The sequence below is a fragment of the Tupaia chinensis genome, unplaced genomic scaffold, assembly GCF_000334495.1.
Source record: "Tupaia chinensis unplaced genomic scaffold, TupChi_1.0 Scaffold000511_1, whole genome shotgun sequence".
Lineage (NCBI taxonomy): Eukaryota > Metazoa > Chordata > Mammalia > Scandentia > Tupaiidae > Tupaia > Tupaia belangeri.
In genome coordinates this window covers 3,082,045-3,096,479 of record NW_006160024.1, presented here as the reverse complement: position 1 = coordinate 3,096,479, position 14,435 = coordinate 3,082,045, and the positions used below count along the sequence as shown (strand labels likewise).

At 52.8% G+C, this 14,435-nt stretch overlaps 1 protein-coding gene across 4 annotated transcripts in view; it reads right to left on the bottom strand.

The window, feature by feature from the left end:
• Positions 1-5,935: 5,935 nt before the first annotated feature.
• PSD4 (pleckstrin and Sec7 domain containing 4) overlaps positions 5,936-14,435 on the bottom strand; it is a 72,330-nt gene continuing 63,830 nt past the window's right edge. For 3 of the 4 annotated variants that reach the window (XM_027775001.1, XM_006156670.3, XM_014590953.2), the window contains exons 15-17: positions 13,948-14,092; positions 13,634-13,777; positions 5,936-11,695 (exon numbers count right to left, since the gene is read on the bottom strand). In XM_027775001.1, coding sequence (XP_027630802.1) covers positions 11,438-11,695; positions 13,634-13,777; positions 13,948-14,092 — 547 coding nt within the window. In that variant the 3' untranslated portion in view covers positions 5,936-11,437. The remainder of the gene's footprint in view (positions 11,696-13,633; positions 13,778-13,947; positions 14,093-14,435) is intronic. The other variant, XM_027775002.1, reaches the window with a different exon arrangement.

Sequence of the window (14,435 nt, the reverse complement as noted above, 5' to 3'; positions counted from 1 at the left end):
CTGCTGGGGATGATCTAGAAGGTCACCTTCACCCCTGGGAATGGGAGAAGCATCTGTGGGTGGCTGCGTGAAGAGGGTTGGTTTGTCATGAAGGGGGTTGGTTTGTCGTGCAGGGGAGTGAAGGAGCCCTGGCTTCTGTGAGGCTTGTTGAAGTGGTGTGTGGTGATGAGAGAATTAGGGAGGAAGCATGGTCCTTCCTGAAACATCTACAAGGCATCAAGGACTCCCCTTAACCCACCCCCATTGCACCTAGAGCAATCACTTTCACTGCCCATATGGAGAGACTCCCTGGGTTTTCCGGGCAGCTATCCCTACCCAACCCTCACCCCTCTCCCTCTCATCCTCCTTACCCTAGCACTCACCAGCCCAGCCTAGGGTGACAGGAGCTTGCAGGAAGTCTTCATGGGCCAGTGGCCCTTGGGACAGAACTGTGACCTTCTAGCCTCTACCTTCCAGGGGCAGGCATGGGGGAAAGCTGGGAGCCCCACTTTCAAGGTCAGCCCCCTGTCTAACTCCAAATCCCCTCTACCTCTTCCCTCACTTCTCCAATATTCTTGCCATGAGTTGTTACAAAGGAACGTCAGAGAATTTTCTGCCCACCACTATGTGCCAGGTGCATGCTCAACTTTTGAGCCAACCTCAGACATGAAGAGTTAGTGGTTGTGTGATAAGACTCGGAAGTAGGAAGCTAGAGAGACAGAAGTACTTGCTATGGTTTTCTCACTCCTATCTGCCCCTGCTTCTTCCCCGAAACACACACATTGTTTCTCATTCATATCAATGGAAGTCTGCTTTAATATGATTCATCTCTTCCTTATCTTCGGGGATGAGTCCAGGAGGAAAGAGGTTTGGACTCAGCATCTGCTGTCCATCATTCAACGTCAGCTGGTCAGTCAGGGGGGACAGGGTGAGGACAGTAGGTATAGTGGCTTTCTCCCAAGCTTCCTCTTCACCCACTACTTAACCTTTCCTGTCCTCCTCCAGCCCCGGAAGTTATAATAACCCTTCACGTGGAGATTCTTCCATGTACACAGCTCTTCCACATCCACTTACGTGATTCAGAACTTTGGTCCTGCTTTATACTTGGGGAGATGGGGACCAAGAGATGACTTTGTCATCTACATCCCGTTCTAAGGCCTCTAATAACTGGGTGTGAACGGGCCGCTACAAGGGCCTCAGGAGCCCTTGGTTTTGCAGGAAGGGTGGAAGTTACTTGTCCAGTTAGAGCACTGCCATACACTCCCAACTTGGCTGAGAGCCCTGACAGAAAGGCCCGAGATCAGCAGAAGAGTGCTGGAGCCAGACTGATCTCCCATCTCCTGTGTCCTTGCCCCTGAATTCCCTTCACCATTAGGGTCATAAAGCATGTTCATCTGTCGGGGAGCTGACTGCTCCTCAGCCCCAAGTTTCACTTCTGACATAGAGCCACCCAGATGGTCACGGCTATGGCTCTGGTGGAAAGAACATCACTGTTCTCAAAGGCTGCTCTCTCTCTCTCTCTCTCTCTCTCTTCCCTTGTGAGACTTTTGTGTCCCCAGGGCTTTGGATGCTAGGAAAATAAAGTAAATGTTTGTGAAGGCTTAGAGTCCTGCATGTGCTCGGGAAATGCGTTTCTTCTCTCTCTCCCTCCCTCTGGCTCTGCATCTTCCTCATGGCTTTCTTCTCTTCCTTTGGCTCTCTGGGGCCTCTGGGACATGTAACCTGGAGGTCATAGCATCATGGGATGCAGACACCTGTCCCCAAGGCTCCCTGCTCACACGTACACACACTTCCATCATCAACCCCGTCTCTGCATCCCGCACCCCTTGCAGCACCAGGGTGATTGCTCCTGCTTCCTGGAAGAGGCTGGAGGAGATGGCAAAGACCCCTCCTTCTCTTTCCTGAGCATCCTCCCCTGGACAGCACCCCTCCTCCAGAGAAACAGTCAAAGCCAGGCGCCCAGCAATGGAGAGAAGCCATTTGGACATTGAGGGCAGGGGGCTCAGGCCTTGGCAGGAGGCGAGAAGTCAGGCTCTGGGTCTTAGAGACAGAGAGGTGGGGGCCGACTCCTCGGCATATGTGCCCCGGGGCAGCCGGCCAGGCTGTGGAGTGAAGCGCTGCCTGCGGCTCTCCCAGGGAAATGTGATTTCCCCTTGAGTGAAGCGGACTGTGCAGTGTGGAAATTGGCTCTTTTCGGAGCGGGCTGCGGCTGTTGCTGTGGAGTCGGGGCGGGCTGCGGCCCGCGGGAGGCCGTGCTGGCCCCTGGAGTGAGCCGGGAGCAGCCATGTGCTGAGAACTCATTAGGGATAAATCAAACTAGTAACAGCGTGAAGCCAACACCCTCCCCCACTGCGCCCCCTTCCCACCCCCTGAGAGACCCCCACTTCCCTTCCTCCTCCCTGGTCTTCTCTTCATCAGGCTCCACCTGCCTTCTCCCCAGCCAAGGCCCCTTCTCCACAGCTTCAGGATCCCAGGCCCACACGTGTGCAACCCCCCCCCCACACGTGTGTGTGCACACAACCACACACAAGCCTACCGCTGCCCAGACTCCAGGAGTCGCCCTTGAATGAGAAACAAGCTCATTTACAAATACAGCTTTTTTGTTTGCTCAATGTCAGTTCTTTATTTTTTTAATTTATTTTTATTAAAAAAAAAAAAAAAAAACAAGGGCTTTGAGAGAATGCTTAACTGCTAGCCCCAAGCCTTCCCTGGAATGCACCGGGAACTCACTCCCTGGGGCACCTCAACTCTCCATCACCTTGTAGCAGCCTTCTCATCCTTGCCCTGCCTCCTGGGGGTCCAGAGTGAAGGCTCCCAGGTGTGTTCCCCTCTCTCATGCCCCCCTCTTAGGAGATGAGAGCACCCAGAGGACTCTATTGTAGCAAGAAAGAAGTTCTCCATAAAATGGGCCAGCCTATGGCATGGTGGTTAAGCAGCTAGATCCCACATGGCCAACTGCACAGTTTGAGTCTGGGACCCAGTGGCTTGAGAAACACATTGGGAGGATGTATGTGCATTCCCAAAATCCTACAGGAGGGAGAAACAGAGAAGAAAGGGATGCTGGCCATGACCCGTTAGGGTGCTTTCTCATATCCCCTTTCTCTCTGTCTCTCTCTCTAGATTTCACGTGTCCTCTGGCAAAATGGGGGGGGCAGAATAAATTGTCCATAAAATAGATGAGCCTGGTCAGAGTGGAATCTCATCTCCACCGAAAGAAAAAAGCAGGAGAAAGAGAAAAGGGGAAGAAAGAAGGGAGAGGGGCAAGGCCAGGTGCAACAGCTCTTGTTGGGTGGCTATAGAGGTCAGGAAGGCATTCACCTCTCAGAGAGTTGCCAGTTCTCCGGTAGAGCCTCATCTTTGCTGATAAGGAGGGAAGGGCCTGCCCTATTGTTCTAGGGGCTGGATTTGTGGGTGTTATTACAGCCTGTTAGTTATTGTCATAACAAGACTCCAGGTCATCTCCTTTGCTCCCCTCCTCCCGGGGAGAAAGTGGTCCAGTGACGTTGCTCAGAGCTGCGGCTTGGCGTGGAGGGTGGTGACCAACCTCACTCTCTCTGCTGTCACTCCAGGAGACTCCTCAGCTCCCTCAGCTATAAAATGCATGGCTTGGACCAGAATGACATCCAGCTCTCGTATTCTGACTCAGTAGTTACCTGGGTCACTGAAGAGTATTAAGGGCCTCATCTGACTGGTTCAGGTATGAAGCTCTCTTTCTCCCAATTCTCCAGGTAATTTTTCATCAGGAAGACACCATCTTTTTTCTTTTTTAAGGTTTTGCCATAGGACAAGTGCTTTCACTGGAGAGACAAGAGAGAGACAGTGAGAGGGAAAGTGAGAAATCACTCCCTGGGAGGTGGCCATGCTGCAATCCCTTCTTCTCCATTCTCCTCTTGGGATTTTGGGCACATACGCATGCATATCTGGCATGAGTTTCAAGCTACCAGGTCTGGGACTCGAATTGTGGTCAGCCACGTGGGATTCCAGCACCTTAATCACCACGCAACCTCCTGGCACCCAAACACCATCTTTTGAAATCTGGTCTCTGGGGGAGAAGAGTGTGGCTTCTAGTCCCCACCTCTGACCTTGACAGGAGCTTATTCTGTCCTGACTCTGCTTACTGAACTAAGGCCAGGCTTCTGTAGGCTTCTGTGCTGGGGCAAAAGAAACAGAGTTAACTAGTCCCAGTTGACACAGGCTGAGGTCTGAAGAGCTAGCTACAGCCTTCACGTTTTCATTCAGAAGGCTTTCATATACCGCCTGCTATGAGTCATTCCTGTTGGTAGGTGCTTTGGAGAAAAGATAAATCCAGCAGCACCCCTCCAAAACTAATGAACACCTTTCAAAATCTCAGAGCCTAGGGAGGAGCCTTGTGCAAAACTATAGAGCAAGGTGGGAAAGCAATGGCCCAAGACAGTTACGTACAAAGTACTGCTAGGCTTCGATGGCATTTGCAAACGCCTTCACGCTTGCCTAGACCTTTCTCAGTCATCCCTGTCTTCTCCCAGAAGTAGCCGGTAGGAGCCCTGACTATAAGACCCAAATCTCAGGCCCAAAAGTCTGACTTCTCTTCCAAAGGTCTGTACTTCTCTGTCCCAGAGAGGGGTCAGGAGGGTGCTAGGTAACAAAGGATGAAAATGCCAGAGACCTTTCCCAGCATCCTCTCTCCTGTCCAGCCATCACCTCATGCCTTGTCCCCAGCCCAGGATCACACACAGGAAGCCTGGAGCACATGGCCTGGGTCTCTCTGACTGCTTCTTTGTCTCCACACATGGGTGGAAAAGGTTCTGAAAGAAGCCCCTCCCCCTCATCTTGGTACCCCAGTGTCAGGGTCTAAGAACTGGAAGGAATAGAGAGGGAGGAGCATCTGGGTGGAGAGAGGAAAATGACAGGTACGGGAAAGGAAGGGAACAGGAGGGCCTGTGGAGGGACGTCACCTAGCTGTGCGTTCTAGGGTCCTTGGAAATGGGGATGATGAAACAGGCCGTGTGGACAGGCCTCACCTCTGCAGACCCCTGTCCCCACCACGCACAGGATTCTACTTGGAGATCAGAAAGGGGCCTTTAGGAGCTGAAACGTAATGATGGGGGGGGCGGGTGCCGCCTCCAAATTTCCCAAGAGATGGAGGAGGGGACTCAGGAGGAGAGCAGGTGCCTTCTCCCAGCAGCCAGCCTGGGGAGGGGCGAAGTTGGTGGGGGGTGGGCCTAGACCCAGGCCAAGGCTCAGGGCCCATCTGAGCATGTCGCCTGCTAAGGAGGAGTGGAGGCAGGGGAGGGGAGGGCGGGGAGGTGAATAAATAATAGGAAATAAAACTTCATGAAGCAGAAAATAAAAGGCAGATTATACAGATGTGGCAATTTGAAGGATCATTGCCTCTGTCCTCTTTTTAACTGCTGCATCTGGAGTTTTGAAGCAGCTTATCCTCTCCCTCCCTCTGCCAGGTCCTCGCCTGGCTGGAGGCCCCCACAGGGCCAAGGCACGCATGGGGACAGCAGTACCTCAAACGCTTCCTCCACTGGCAATTCCTGGCCTCACAGGCTGCTGCCTAGCCTGGGACAAGCTGCGGGGTCAGGGCAGTGGGTGAGAGGTGGGCTGGGTATTTGAGGCGAAGCTCTGGACAGTGTGGGTGTGACTGTGTGAGGAAGTGTAGCATTTGTGAGTGAGTGTGCATGTGGGTAAGGACCAGCTCAGTTATGGAAAGTGTGTGGACAGAGTGGGCATGAGGATGAGCCTGGACAGTCCAGAGCAAGATGAGGATTTGTCAGGCGTAAGGAAGGGGACCCCTGGGGAAAGGATTCAGAGGCCCTTTGGCTCCAAGGTGAGACCCAACACTCTGCAGTTCCTTTCTTTCTTCTTGTCATCAAAATTCATTTGTTAAGCCTCAATTTGACACTGTGCCAGGTGCTACATAAACAGACATGGTCCCTGCCCTTAAGGAATTTTCAACCTCAGACACACACACTGGCAGTTTGTTTATTTTATTTTAAATATTAATGTATTCTCCACCTAGTTCCAGGGAGGATTTGAGATAGCTCACAGGAAATGCATGCAGTAAATTAGTAAGATACAAATAAAAATAAAGCATCCGGACTGCAGCAAATACGCAAGTGCTTTAGTGGCTCCGGGGCAGCTGCGAAGTTCAGCTAGAAGTGGACCTGGAGTCTCTTGGCGGATGAGTGAAAGGGCTAGTGTGGTCACATGGCTCCCTTGTTCACAGAAGACGGTGTACCAGTTCTCAGGAGAAGCATAGCTTTTCCTAGCATTTGGATCTAAGGAAATTATTCACCTCGGTCCCGATAAAGGAGACTAAGCAGAGACTGTGGGCAAAGACACCACAGCAAATTAGGCCCAGCCTCCTGAAGGTTGTCTCATAGCAACAACCAGCAGAGAGAGCCGAGGTGATCACTCTCAACCCCAACTCAGTGATGGGCTGGCCATGTGGCTGAATGACCAAGGAGGCCAGAGCCCTCATGGCCAACTGCACTGTCTGAATCTCAATCCCAGCTCAGTGAGAGCCTTGAAATCGAGAATATCTTCTGTGGAGAGGTACTCTGTGTCTTTCATCCCTTCCTTCAGCACTGGGATGGCTTTCAGGATGGTTTGGGACCACAGATAAGCACATGACTGTGAACAGAGACTCAGAGGAAAAACTAGTAGCTGAAGTCAAGATCGCAAGGGGGTCTATCCTGGTCAGGACAGTGGATGTACACATGTAGGGAGGAGGAGCAAGAGAGAGTAGCAGGGAAGGCAAAGAACATGCAAGAAAGTGGAGTAACCAGGAGAATGGAGAGTGCTGGAAGCCCAGGAAGAGTGACGTTTCGATGTTTGTGTATTTTCAGCTGTAGATATCAGGTTCTGGAACAAAGCCTTGAGGAAATAATGGAAACCAACACCCCAGCTCATGCTTATGGGAAGTTCATGTTTTTTGGAAGCAGACAGAAACAACCACCAAAAGCAAACAAACAAAAAGGGAAAAGAAGAATGCGGAAAGTTAGTTTGATGTGGTAGAGTAACTGCAGGAGGTACACCCAAGCAAAGTTTCACAGAGGAAATGGCCTCTGGATATTAACTGGCTTTCTACCCACCGCTCCTTCCTCCTAACCTGTCCTTGCAATGCAGAATTTCCCAGCAGCTGATCCCAGTCTCTCTCCTTTGGATGGTATTGTCTTTACCCCCATCATCTCCAAAGGTTTCTGTTTCTGGAACCAATCAATGTATTTGTCTGTTAAAGCCCATTGGAGCTAAGATTTGTTACTTGCCACTTCCAGGCACTGGGAGAGGCAAGTGCAGCGACCCAGCATCAGAGGAGACAGTGTTTGAGGGCAAAACTTATGCCAGAGCCCAGAGAAGAAGGGGTGGGTGCACAGGAAGTCAGCAAGGCTGTGTGCTAACAGATGACTTCACCAGACTTTCCTCTACACCAGGCATTGTTCTGAGATGTTTACGTGCATAATTTCACTTAAACCTCACGAGGATCCTGTGAGGTAAGTAGTGTTATTATCCTCATTGCATAGCGCACAAGAGGTCAAATCACTGGCCCAGGGTCAGACAGCTAGAACAGGTACAGCTAATACTTATTCCCAGGCAGTCTGACTCCAACACCAGACCACCGAGGTCAGATCACGCTGGGCCTTGGTGCAGGCTCAGGCCAGTTATGTGGCTGGCAGAGCCAAAGATTGCTGAGAGGTGATGGAGATGTAGGCTAAGACCTTGGATTTGATGACCGGAAGTCATCAGTAGCCCTCAGGAGTGGCATTTCCAGGAGCAGTGAGGTGGAAGCCAGTTTGTAAGGTGTGAGGGAGATCCAGGTATGAGCGGGAGCCAGACAAGGAAGAGAAACAGCTGGCAAAGAGCCTATGCCCCATGAATCCATCACAGAGAGGTGCTAAGCAGGTCTCAGCCAGAGGAAGCAGAGTCTAATCCAGGCTTTGCTTTCTCTTCTTCCTCGTGATGATCATTCTTGAAGATTTTTGCAAGGCAGGATTATGGAGGGAGTGGAGAAAAGGGCCATAGATGCCTGTTGGAGAGAAGTCCATGGCAAGCAGAAGAGGGGGTGTATGCAGGCTGGGGGTAGGGTGGCAGTAACAGGTGTGCAGGCAGCACCACTTCCTCTGGAGAAGGGAAGAGGGAGGGAGCAGGTACGGGTGTGAGCAAAGGACACATTAGCGAGAGGGGCCATGTCGGAAACCCTTAACTATCTGGGAGCAAGTGTGTAGGCCGGACAGGTGGGCCGGGGGAGGGGGGGTGGAGAAGAATCAGGTGTTGCCAAGTTGTCTCAAGGTTCCAGGCCATTGTCTTTTCTCCTTTTCATTTTATTTTAACAACGTCAGATTTACATAAAAGTTGCACAGATAGTACAGCGTGGTTTTAGGCCATATTCTGACCCTACCCATTGGCCTTACTTATTTGGTTCATCTTCTTAAAGAAAAACTCCCAGGCTACCTCCTCAACCCTGAGCCTATGAGTCTTCTGCTTGAAAATGACACTGCACATTCCTAAGATGTCATACTCCTTAGGTGTATTCAAAACCCTTATCATCTGGCATCGGCCCCCACATCCTGGCCCTCCAGCCCACCTCCTTTTAATCCAAACACATCCCTCTTACCGCCTCTACCTTCAGAAGACTGAGCCAGTCTCCAAGGGAAGGGATGCAAGCCTTGGACCTTAATGACCTTTAAATCTTCCCTGGTGCCTCGTAAACAGCAGACAAATGAATGACGGCAGAAAGCCAGGCCCCGCAGAGACCATGGGAGACCAGGAAGACATCAAATTGGGGATGTCACCCTGGATCACAGCAGGTCCAGCCCCCGGGAGGCTGAGGTCTCCTTGATGGAAGAAGAACTGAAGCCACCACCTATGGAGAAACCTGAGCTCATTACCAAGGACTTCGGTCCCCTTTCCTTGCTGAGGAACCACACACTACACAGGTGGGAAAGGAGGGAGCAGGAGACAAGGTCAGATCTAGGCCTATGTAGATGTGATTTTCTCAAAACCCAGGACTGGGACGGGCCCACTCAGTGTCTACGGTCATGGGTCACCTGGAGCAATGCTGTGGGGAGCTCTAGGCAGTCTTCATAAGGCTCCAGAAACTTTCTTCTTCCCCTCCATCTTCAGGAAAATGTCACAGATCAAACCCTTTACTTGTGGAGGGATCCCGAGATGGTGAGAGTCCTAGCCTGGGCCACCATGGTGTTCTGAAAGTAGAGGTCCCAGTGCACCCAAACTTCCTGCCTTTCAATGAGCACAGCTCTTGTGGCCTGACACCTGAGCATCTGGGAGCTAGAAAGATGCAAGCCTGCCTCCCAGTGGTCACAGGTCACAACTGTAGCCCAACAACCCAGGCCAACCAACAGAGGTGCCTGGGCATTGATAGGCGAGGCCAGGCAGTCAGGACCACTGGATTCTGAAGGCTTCACATACCCAGGGGAAAGGGAGGGGCTGGTTCTACAGGAGTAAAGGAGCATCAGAGTGTCACGCATCCAGCAGCTGAACCTCCACTAGGCTAAAATCTGGTTTTAGAAATAAAGATCTATGTTCAGTGAGGCCAAATAATCCATTCAAAGCACCCCCCTGGGCCAAGGCTTCCACCTCAGTAAAAGGAGGCAACTGGACCCCACCATGGCTGTTACTTGCTACTGCATCTCAGAGGTACCCACGGACTTCACTCATATACATCCAACGTCCTGATGCAGGCCTACTGAGTCAGAATCTCTGGGTGTGGGTCTGCAATGCGTCTGTGCATCACGCTAGCCCAGCAAGAGAAAGCGTGTCTCTGCGCTGATAGCTGGGAACCAGCAGGCAAGGCTGTCCACTCACAGAGTCAGGGGTGTATTTAATTCATTTTAAATCCCCCAGTACTGGCCTAAACAAGCGCTCAGAGCTATATGTGAAATGCATGAATGAATGAATGAGTAAGGGGATAAGGTCTCCTCTACTAGGACAGCCTGTAACTGTGTGACTCCTGTGTACACATGAACACATAGATGTAGGCTTCTACACATAGACAGACACACGTCTGCGCCCAGGGCCCCAGCACGCTGCCATGCCCCAGCTGCCTGATCCTCCCTGCCTTGCACACATACACACAACCTCCTTCTTCGTGGCCTGAGTTCATCGCACACCCATGGTGTACAAGATTCAGCCCCACCCTGGCCAGAGACTCCTATGAGGCCCCTTCGTGGAGTTCCAGTCCCCGGGGTTGACTAGAAGCATCAAAAAGGCAGAGGGTGGCCCAGCAGGAAGGCCAGAGAGGCAGTGCGTCAGCCGGCAGGCGGGCAGCGGAGGCCCCCTCTTGGCGGACGGCCTGCTCACACACTTGGCTGAGCAGAGACAATGGTGGCTGCTCCCTCCAGCCCAGCCTCCTTCCCACAGGCAGAGCCCCAAGTCCCGAGTCTCCGGAACCTCCCCCGGAGAACAGGTCCAGCTGGGAGGCAGCCAGAGGGCAGGGCAAGGGTATTTCCCGGGGAGGGCAGCAAAGCCCCTGAGAGCTGGCTGAAGGTGAAGTAGGGGTCCTAGCACTTCTCAGGAATAAAACTAAAGGGGTGTACAGGAAGGGGTTCAGGGAGGGGTTTCCTGAACCTGGCCCAGGCCTCATCTGGTCTCTGGGCCTGCAGTCTATCCCATCTCTCACACCCATGGCTCCAGCTGGGCAGACCCCCCTGGAGAAATTTCACTACCTCTTACTCCTCCACCCTTGCCTGGGGTCTGACCCTGGAGAACCACCTTCTCTGCTCTGGGGAAACAAAGGCTCCTTGTTCCCAGGCTCTGGGGTTCTCCATGGAGCTCAGGAAGCCCCCACCACTCCGACCCTCACTCCTACCATCGGCTCTGCTCTGTTGATCAGCAATCGGTGTGCGAGGCACTCTCATCTGCCCCTAGCACATGGATGACTGTAGCAGGAAAGGGGCCAGAAGACAAAGCCAGAGGTCCCACAGCCTCACCGAGCCCTGCAAGCTTGCGCAGGTTCCTCCCAGAAGACTGCCCTGATCTGTACTCCTAGGACCTCCCCCACAGGTCCCCTAATTCCCAGAGCAAGACCCTCCTCAGGCTGTGGCACCCCTGCTGGTGGCCCAGAGGTTTTTGCTTTCCCAGGTTCTCCCAGAAGCCCAGGCTTACAATAACCACTGAGCTGCCACCAGGAAACGAGGCCATGCTTGATTCTGGAAGATGAAAGGTGGCATGGGACAAACTGCAAGAGGAGCGAGTCCTCGAAGTGCTTCTTCCCTTGGGAGTGGCCAGGGCTCGGGCAGTTGAGGGACTGCCAAGGAACTGGGGGCATAGTGCAATGAGGAAAGCTCGGTGAGCAAGGGATACGGACCACAGGGAAACAAGGGCTGTCCTTCAGCAGGGAAGGTGAGGTGCCCCATCTTTTGTCAGGGTCCACAGGAAGATGGCTTCTCTACGGGGCTTCATCTCGGGCCTACCCAAAGCAGAGGCCAGTGTCTGTGAGGTAGCACCAGCTTCACAGCTGATTGCGGTTCCGCTTGGGGATGATCTTCCTGTACGTTCTGCGCTCTGAGATGTTGCGCTTCACTTTGGCCGTGGTAGGGGCCTCATCTTGGTGCAGAGATGGGCTTGAGTGGGACTTCTTCAGGCTAGGCTTGGGCTCCTGAGTGCTGCCAGCTTCCCTCCCCAGCTGCTCCTCCAACTGCTCCAGGTCGTCACAGGGGCAGTGCAGGCGAGCCACCAGCAGCTGTACATATGTCTCGTAGCGGCTTTTCTGCAACACACAGGTCCCACCACCTTAGCACCATTGTGGCTCCAGGTTGGGCAGGAGGAAGCTGGACTCGTGAAGGACAGCTCACGGGTACATGAAGCTATCTCAAGAAAGACCTCGACAGAGAAAGGGCTGGGCCGACGGGGTGTGTCTGCATAGTGCTTGAGCAACCAGGCTTTAAAGAGCACACACTGGACTGTTTATAATAGCAAGTATCAGCCCAGTTCTGTTCTAGTAATAACCAACACCTTGTAGTGCTGTAACTAACATCTCTAGACCATGTTACATCTCCGAGACACTAAAAGACATGAAACCCACTATGCAGCACTGTGCACAAACAGCTCACATCTGCACTGAGCCCTAATTGAGTTTGAATAGCATTTTAACAATTGGCATCTGTACAGCATGATGCTAACTACCCTCGTCTGTTTCATCCTGCTAAGGCCCTGTAACTACCATCCTTGGGAAACAGTTCATGTTTACAGAGTGCTCCCCCAGTCTACAACCCACTAGATTCTCATGCCCGGCCCTGAGAGGATGGTTGGGGCCCAAGAGGTTGCCTTGGATTTATAAAGAAGAATGAGGCCAATGGAGGGCCAGGAGTTGCTAGAAGTCTCAGCTAGTCGGCAGTGAGGAGAGATTGGGTCCTTTCAGCCACATACAGAGAGTCTACTAAGTGGGGTGCTCACAGCCATAGGTACAATCAGCAAGCTAAAGGGGCAGGCAGGGACCCAGAAAATAGTACAGAAAGGGAGGGAGCAAGGTACACAAGGGAAGGGCCCTGGGGCACAGGCAGCCCCCGCCCTGGGCTCTGTGCCTGGATGGCTTCTGGTCCCTCTGTTCTCACACCGCCCCTTGCCTGCCTTTCCTGCCCAGTGGGCCCCACCCGAAGCAGGCCATTTAGGACCCCTGAAGCAAGCACTCAGGGTTAGAGTCCCATGATGCACACTGATGTGACCGAGGCAGAATCCGAGTATGTAGGCGGAGGAGGGGGAAACACTAGGGAATAAAATATTTTGACAAGGATCATAGAATTTGTCATTCCTGAGTTACAATCGTAAATAACGCACATACATACATGATTTGAGTAGCATTACATTGATCAGGGTTAGACATGTTTAATCACTCTGCACCTGTTTCCTCACCTGTAAAATGAGGATACTATACCTACCCCAGAGTTGTTACATGCAAGTAATATGAGTGCCATAAACACTATTACACTATTATCTATTACTATGATTATTTTGTAGGTTTTAAGGAGAATTATTCAGCTAAAATCTCATTTTACAAGAAAATTAAAAGTGAAAAGGACATGCAAGGACATGCTTGTTTAAAAAATACTCTTAGGAGAGGGACCAGCAGTTGACATAATGGCTATTTGCTGGACTCCCATGTAGTCGACCGTGGTTTGAGTCCCAGACCTGGTGGCTTAAACTCACGCAGGTGCCTGTGCTTGGGTGCCCAAGATCCGGAGAGGAGAATGGAGGAGAAAGGATTGTGGCGTGGCCATCCCCCCTGGGGGGTGACTTCTCTCTGTCTTTTTGGCGAGCGCACGCGCCCTATAGCAAAAACTTCTCAAAAAAAAAAAAAATACTCTTAGGAGAAAAAGAAAACTAAAAATGACATTCCTGAGTGTTTCCAGGCAAGCAGAGGCTATGTGCTCCCAGGACAAGAGGTGAGGTGCGCACGGACGCACATATTTTGTGCATGCGAGCGCCCAAACAAGTCTGCAGACGGCTCACATGGGAAACCGGGGGCAGGGGAGAGGGGGCAGTGGGTAACTGGGGGACAGGCTCATTAAGCTAGCGCCTCTCTGCCCTGCCCTGCCACTGGCAGTGACAGCTGCAAGGACAGAGGCAGCCACGAGAGGGCGGCAGAGGGTCCAATGAGGGGCGGGGCCTTAGCCGCATCCGGGGCTGCAGCGTGGCGCAGGCGTCTCACCTCGTATTCCAGATACTCCTTGCGCAAGCGGTATTCCTCCAGCTCCCGGCTGCGGCCCCGCCGCTCCGGTAAGTTCCTCTGCAGATCCAGCAGGTCATCGGAGGCGGCATCCAGGCAGTTTTCGTGGGATCGATGCTGCTCCTCCTGGGAGCCAGAACAGTGGGGGGAAAGGACCCAAGTCTTCCTCACACCCCCTCCCGGCCCAGGTGTGCAGCCCCACTTCCCCTTCCCGGGCCCAGGTGTGCAGCCCAAGCATATAGCCTCGAGTACACACTCCCACCTCCGCTGCACCCCACCCCTTCCCCGAGCCATACCAGGGAGCTCTGGGCTGGGCTCATGGGCAGGATGGGTCGCACGAATTTGCGCTGGGAGCCCACGGCCGCCGGAAAGGGTGGCGCCGAGTGCGTGGCAGCCGCCAGGTTGATGCGCGCGATCCAGGAATTCATCTCCTTGGCGGTGCTGCAGGCAGAGGAGGTCGTGTCCCCCGGGACAAAGTAATTCTTGTCACCCTCCTCACTACCCTACCCCCGCCAATCTAAGGTCTCTGCAGAGGTCTCTCACGCCGCTGCTGGTGGCTCAGCCTTCACCAGCCAGAAACCCCGCCCCTAATAGAGGAAAATCAGGGAAGTCCATAGATGTTCTATAAAATGCCCAAAATGACCAATTGTTAGCAACTCCCTGGACTCCTCTGTTCAGAGCTTGAAAGGTTGACCTGGACTAAAGGAAGCCATTGCGTTGACAAAGTTGCCTAGGAGCCTGGAAGGCGGGAAGCACCTGCGCCTATCCCTCCCCGCATCCTTAG